This window comes from Oncorhynchus kisutch, unplaced genomic scaffold (genome assembly GCF_002021735.2).
Source record: "Oncorhynchus kisutch isolate 150728-3 unplaced genomic scaffold, Okis_V2 Okis03b-Okis08b_hom, whole genome shotgun sequence".
NCBI lineage: Eukaryota > Metazoa > Chordata > Actinopteri > Salmoniformes > Salmonidae > Oncorhynchus > Oncorhynchus kisutch.
The window spans coordinates 15,001,237-15,009,192 of NW_022261980.1; the positions used below are offsets into that span (position 1 = coordinate 15,001,237).

At 36.8% G+C, this 7,956-nt stretch overlaps 1 protein-coding gene across 1 annotated transcript in view; it reads right to left on the reverse strand.

Annotated features, from left to right (window-relative positions):
• Nucleotides 1-1,182: 1,182 nt before the first annotated feature.
• The window catches only part of LOC116359579 (annexin A2-A-like), a 23,671-nt gene continuing 16,897 nt past the window's right edge, over nt 1,183-7,956 (reverse strand). The window contains exon 13 of the mRNA XM_031812416.1: nt 1,183-1,216. Within this exon, the coding sequence (XP_031668276.1) occupies nt 1,183-1,216 (34 nt within the window). The remainder of the gene's footprint in view (nt 1,217-7,956) is intronic.

Here is a 7,956-nt window from a genome sequence, read left to right on the forward strand (position 1 = left end):
TGCTGAATAACTGACAGTTGGTTTCTCCACAGGATGCTGAATAACTGACAGTTGTTACAGTTGGTTTCTCCTCAGGATGCTGAATAACTGACAGTTGGTTCTCCTCAGGATGCTGAATAACTGACAGTTGGTCTCTCCACAGGATGCTGAATAACTGACAGTTGGTTCTCCTCAGGATGCTGAATAACTGACAGTTTGGTCTCTCCACAGGATGCTGAATAACTGACAGTTGGTTACTCCCCAGGATGCTGAATAACTGACAGTTGGTTCTCCCCAGGATGCTGAATAACTGACAGTTGGTTCTCCCCAGGATGCTGAATGACTGACAGTTGGTTTCTCCTCAGGATGCTGAATGACTGACAGTTGGTTTCTTCTACAGGATGCTGAATGACTGACAGTTGGTTTTCTCCACAGGATACCTGAATGACTGACAGTTGTTACAGTTGGTTTCTCCTCAGGATGCTGAATGACTGACAGTTGGTTTCTCTACAGGATGCTGAATAACTGACAGTTGTTTACAGTTGGTTTCGCCTCAGGATACTAAATAACTGACAGTTGTTACAGTTGGTTTTCTCCTCAGGATGATGAATGACTGACAGTTGGTTTCTCCTCAGGATGCTGAATGACTGACAGTTGTTCCTGAGCAGACACCAACTGTATGCTGAATGACTGACAGTTGTTACAGATGGTTGGTTATGTCCTCAGTGTGCCTCTGAGGTTACTGGAGACTACTTGGTGTTGGAGTCACTCAACAACAACATACCATAGCTGTGTTGAGGCCTCATAAGTTCACAGAGTCAAGGTACTACTGTACATACCGTACAGAGTGGTCTCATAGTATGAAAGAGATACAAGTAAGTTGTCATTTTCAACTTTGTGGAGGTTTTGAGATCTGTTCACGTGGACCTTGAATCAGGACATTTGTAAACTATCCAAGACGACTCCTTGAATGTCACCTCCTGAAGAATCCTTGGACATAAACACGTATCGATGTGCTGTATTAGCCATAACCAACTACAGTACAGACCACCACAGTATAACCCAAAAGGCGAAGGCTCGTTGTTGAGTCCGATGACCGTCGGTTCAGTTGGAGAATGTGACAGTATAACCCAAAAGGCGGAGGCTCGTTGTTTGAGTCCAATGACGTCGGTTCAGTTGGAGAATGTGACCGGTCATTGTGTTCTAGGGTAGTCCTTCCTTTAGGAGACAGTACACACTGTACACCCAGTAAACCAGTAATAACATCACATACAGAGACCCGTCACCAGTAACATACCAGTAATAACATCACATACAGAGACCCAGTCACCAGTAACAACATCACATACAGAGACCCAGTCACCAATAATAACCATCACATACAGAGACCCAGTCACCAGTAATAACATCACATACAGAGACCTCAGTCACCAGTAATAACATCACATACAGAGACCCAGTCACCCAGTAATAACATCACATACAGAGACCCAGTCACCAGTAATAACATCACATACAGAGACCCAGTCACCAGTAATAACATCACATACAGAGACCCCAGTCACCAGTAATAACATCACATACAGAGACCCAGTCACCCAGTAATAACATCACATATAGAGACCCAGTCACCAGTGATAACATCACATACAGAGACCCCAGTCACCAGTAATAACATCACATACAGAGACCCAGTCACCAGTAATAACATCACATACAGAGACCCAGTCACCAGTAATACATCAATACAGAGACCCAGTCACCAGTAATAACATCACATACAGAGACCCAGTCACCAGTGATAACATCACATACAGAGACCCAGTCACCAGTAATAACATCACATACAGAGACCCAGTCACCACTAATAACATCACATACAGAGACCCAGTCACCAGTAATAACATCACATACAGAGACCAGTCACCAGTAATAACATCACATACAGAGACCCAGTCACCAGTAATAACATCACATACAGAGACCCAGTCACCAGTAACATACCAGTAATAACATCACTACAGAGACCCAGTCACCAATAATAACATCACATACAGAGACCCAGTCACCAGTAATAACATTCACATACAGGACCTCAGTCACCAGTAATAACATCACATACAAAGACCCAGTCACCAGTTAATAACATCACATACAGAGACCCAGTCACCAGTAATAACATCCATACAGAGACCAGTCACCAGTAATAACATCACATACAGAGACCCAGTCACCAGTAATAACATCACATACAGAGACCCAGTCCACAGTTAATAACATCACATATAGAGACCCAGTCACCAGTGATAAATCAACATACAGAGGACCCCAGTCCCAGTAATAACATCACATTACAGAGACCCAGTCACCAGTAATAACATTCACATACAGAGACCCAGTCACCAGTTAATAACATCACATACAGAGACCAGTCACCAGTAATAACATCACATACAGAGACCCAGTCACCAGTAATAACATCACATACAGAGACCCAGTCACCACTAATAACATCACATACAGAGACCCAGTCACCAGTAATAACATCACATACAGAGACCAGTCACCAGTAATAACATCACATACAGAGACCCCAGTCACCAGTAATAACATCACATACAGAGACCCAGTCACCAGTAACATACCAGTAATAACATCACATACAGAGACCCAGTCACAGTAATAACATCACATACAGAGACCAGTCACCAGTAATAACATTCACATACAGAGACCCAGTCACCAGTAATAACATCACATACAGAGACCAGTCACCAGTAATAACATCACATACAGAGACCCAGTCACCAGTAATAACATCACATACAGAGACCCAGTCACCAGTAATAACATCACATACAGAGACCCAGTCACCAGTAACATACCAGTAATAACATCACATACAGAGACCCAGTCACCAGTAATAACATCACATACAGAGACCCAGTCACCAGTAATAACATCACATACAGAGACCCAGTCCACCAGTAATAACATCACATACAGAGACCCAGTTCACCAAGTAATAACATCACATACAGAGACCCAGTCACCAGTAATAACAATCACATACAGAGACCCAGTCACCAGTAATAACATCACCATACAGAGACCCAGTCACCATCTAATAACATCACATACAGAGACCCCAGTTCACCAGTAATAACATCACATACAGAGACCCAGTCACCAGTAATAACATCACATATAGAGACCCAGTCACCACTAATAACATTCATGATGTTCATTATTTTTCCATATTGTAATTTTGTATTGTTTTAGTGATTCACCATAGTGAAGGAGTAGGCTCAGGTTTTATGGGTCTCTGTGTTTTTGGTTGGATAGGTTTCTCAATTTCTTTATTAGGTTTTTGCATTCTTTGTCAAACCATTTGTCATTGTTGTTAATTTATTAGGTTGTCTGCTTACTTAAAAAAAAAAAGAAGATTTTATAGGGAAGCTGAGAGGTCAAATATACTGTTTAGGTTTTCTACTGCCACGTTTACACCTTCACTATTACAGTGAAACATTTTGTCCAGGAAGTTGTCTAAAATAGATTTAATTTGTTGTTGTCAAATTATTTTTTGGTAGGTTTCTCCACAATTATGCAGTTCCTTTGGCTTTGATGCCTTATGATTGAGAATTTCTCTCTCTCTCTGTCTCTCTCTCTCTCTGTGTAGAGTAGCAGTCAGAGACTGAGCTCCAGAGCAGCTCTCCAGTAGAGATATGACCTAGGGCCCCTCTGTACTGTCTCTGCTCAGCCCAGATAACCACAACACTGTTTCCTCTGGCTGCTTGGCCACTCGGTATTTAACACTAGCCTCCACTCTATTTAATATTAGTTGAGGATTCAGAGATATAGCAGGGCCAGTGGCCACATAACATTAATCAAGAAATTTAATCCAATCTCTCACTCTTTTAATAATCCAAAACGTGTGGGTCCCTTGTCTGTATGTCTCTGTAAACACTAGAATAATGTAAACACTAGAATATGTAAACACTAGAATAATGTAAACACTGGAATATGTAAACAACTAGAATAATGTAAAACACTAGATAAATGTAATAACTAGAATAATGTAAACACTAGAATAATGTAATAACTAGAATAATGTAATAACTAGAATAATGTAAACACTAGAATAATGTAAACACTAGAATAATGTAAACCCTAGAATAATGTAATAACTAGAATAATGTTTTTTATTTATTTATTTATACCTTTATTTAACCAGGTAGGCAGTTGAGGAACAAGTTTCTCATTTACAATTGGACCTTGGCCAAGATAAAAGCAAAGCAGTTTCGACAGATAAAACGACACAGGTTACACAGGAGTTAAAAACAAAACATACAGTCAATAATGCAGTATAAACAAGTCATATACAATGTGAAGCAAAATGAGGTGAGCAAGGGAGGTAAAGGCCAAAAAAGGCCAAGATGGCAAAGTAAATACAATATAGCAAGTAAAATACTGGAATGGTAGTTTTGCAATGGAGAATGTGCAAAGTAGAAATAAAAAATAATGGGGTGCAAAGGAGCAAAATAAATAAATAAATAAAATTAAATACAGTTGGGAAAGAGGTAGTTGTTTGGGCTAAATTATAGGTGGGCTATGTACAGGTGCAGTAATCTGTGAGCTGCTCTGACAGTTGGTGCTTAAAGCTAGTGAGGGAGATAAGTGTTTCCAGTTTCAGAGATTTTTGTAGTTCGTTCCAGTCATTGGCAGCAGAGAACTGGAAGGAGAGGCGGCCAAAGAAAGAATTGGTTTTGGGGTGACTAGAGAGATATACCTGCTGGAGCGTGTGCTACAGGTGGGAGATGCTATGGTGACCAGCGAGCTGAGATAAGGGGGACTTTACCTAGCAGGGTCTTGTAGATGACATGGAGCCAGTGGGTTTGGCGACGAGTATGAAGCGGAGGGCCAGCCAACGAGAGCGTACAGGTCGCAATGGTGGGTAGTATATGGGGCTTTGGTGATAAAACGGATTGCACTGTGATAGACTGCATCCAATTTGTTGAGTAGGGTATTGGAGGCTATTTTGTAAATGACATCGCCAAAGTCGAGGATTGGTAGGATGGTCAGTTTTACAAGGGTATGTTTGGCAGCATGAGTGAAGGATGCTTTGTTGCGAAATAGGAAGCCAATTCTAGATTTAACTTTGGATTGGAGATGTTTGATATGGGTCTGGAAGGAGAGTTTACAGTCTAACCAGACACCTAAGTATTTGTAGTTGTCCACGTATTCTAAGTCAGAGCCGTCCAGAGTAGTGATGTTGGACAGGCGGGTAGGTGCAGGTAGCGATCGGTTGAAGAGCATGCATTTAGTTTTACTTGTATTTAAGAGCAATTGGAGGCCACGGAAGGAGAGTTGTATGGCATTGAAGCTTGCCTGGAGGGTTGTTAACACAGTGTCCAAAGAAGGGCCGGAAGTATACAGAATGGTGTCGTCTGCGTAGAGGTGGATCAGGGACTCACCAGCAGCAAGAGCGACCTCATTGATGTATACAGAGAAGAGAGTCGGTCAAGAATTGAACCCTGTGGCACCCCCATAGAGACTGCCAGAGGTCCGGACAGCAGACCCTCCGATTTGACACACTGAACTCTATCAGAGAAGTAGTTGGTGAACCAGGCGAGGCAATCATTTGAGAAACCAAGGCTGTCGAGTCTGCGATGAGGATATGGTGATTGACAGAGTCGAAAGCCTTGGCCAGATCAATGAATACGGCTGCACAGTAATGTTTCTTATCGATGGCGGTTAAGATATCGTTTAGGACCTTGAGCGTGGCTGAGGTGCACCCATGACCAGCTCTGAAACCAGATTGCATAGCAGAGAAGGTATGGTGAGATTCGAAATGGTCGGTAATCTGTTTGTTGACTTGGCTTTCGAAGACCTTAGAAAGGCACGGTAGGATAGATATAGGTCTGTAGCAGTTTGGGTCAAGAGTGTCCCCCCCTTTGAAGAGGGGGATGACCGCAGCTGCTTTCCAATCTTTGGGAATCTCAGACGACACGAAAGAGAGGTTGAACAGGCTAGTAATAGGGTGGCAACAATTTCGGCAGATAATTTTAGAAAGAAAGGGTCCAGATTGTCTAGCCCGGCTGATTTGTAGGGGTCCAGATTTTGCAGCTCTTTCAGAACATCACATAATGTAAACACTAGAATAATGTAATAACTAGAATAATGTAAACACTAGAATACTGTAATAACTAGAATAATGTAAACACTAGAATAATGTAATAACTAGAATAATGTAAAACACTAGAATAATGTAAACACTAGAATAATGTAATAACTAGAATAATGTAAACACTCGCATACTGTAATAACTAGAATAATGTAATAACTAGAACAATGTAATAACTAGAATACTGTAATAACTCTATAATATAATACCTAGAATAATGTAAACACTAGAATAATGTAATAACTAGAATAATGTAATAACTAGAATACTGTAATAACTCTATATATAATACCTAGAATAATGTAAACACTAGAATAATGTAATAACTAGAATAATGTAAACACTAGAATAATGTAAACACTAGAATAATGGAATACTAGAATAATGTAATAACTAGAATAATGTAATAACTAGAATAATGTAAACACTAGAATAATGTAATAACTAGAATAATGTAAACACTAGAATAATGTAATAACTAGAATAATGTAATAACTAGAATAATGTAATACATCTATAATTTAATAACTAGAATAATGTAATATCTAGAATAATATAATAACTCTATAATGTAATAACTAGAATAATGTAAACACTAGAATAATGTAATAACTAGAATAATGTAATAACTAGAATAATGTAAACACTAGAATAAGTAATAACTAGAATAATGTAATAACTAGATAATGTATAACTAGAATAATGTAAACACTAGAATAATGTAATAACTTGAATAATGTAATAAATAGAATAATGTAATAACTAGAATAATGTAATACATCTATAATTTAATAACTAGAATAATGTAATATCTAGAATAATATAATAACGCTATAATGTAATAACTAGAATAATGTAAACACTAGAATAATGTAATAACTAGAATAATGTAATAACTAGAATAATGTAAACACTAGAATAATGTAAACACTCGAATAATGTAATAACTAGAACAATGTAATAACTCTATAATATAATACCTAGAATAATGTAACACTAGAATATTGTAATAACTCTATAATGTAATAACTAGAATAATGTAAACACTAGAATAATGTACACTCGAATAATGTAATAACTAGAACAATGTAATAACTCTATAATAATACCTAGAATAATGTAAACACTAGAATATTGTAATAACTACAATCATAACGTAAAAAACTATAATAATGTAAAAACCAATAATGTAATAACCTTAATAATGTAATAACTGATAATGATAACTATAATGTAATAAATATAGTACTTTAATAACTATAATAATGTAATAACTAATGTAAACTCTATAATGCAATAACTATAATAATGTATAAACTATAATAATGTAATAACTATACATGTAATAACTATATAATATAATAATTACTATAATGTAATATAATAAGGTGTAATACTATACAATGTAATAACTAATGTAATAACTCTAATGCAAAACTATAATGATTTAATAACTATAATAATGTAATAAACATCGAATGCAATAACTATAATAATTTAATAACTATAATAATGTTTAACCATCGAATGTAATAACTGTATAATATAATATTACTATAAGTAATATAATAAGTGTAATAACTATATAATGTAATAACTATATAATATCATATTACTATAATGTAATAAGGTAATACCTATACATGTAATAACTCTATAATGTAATAACTCTATAATGTAATAAATATAATACTGTAATATAATAAGGTGTAATAACTATAATAATGTAATAACTATAATAATGTAATAACTATAATATTGTAATAACTGTATATACAAGTGGCCATTAAAAA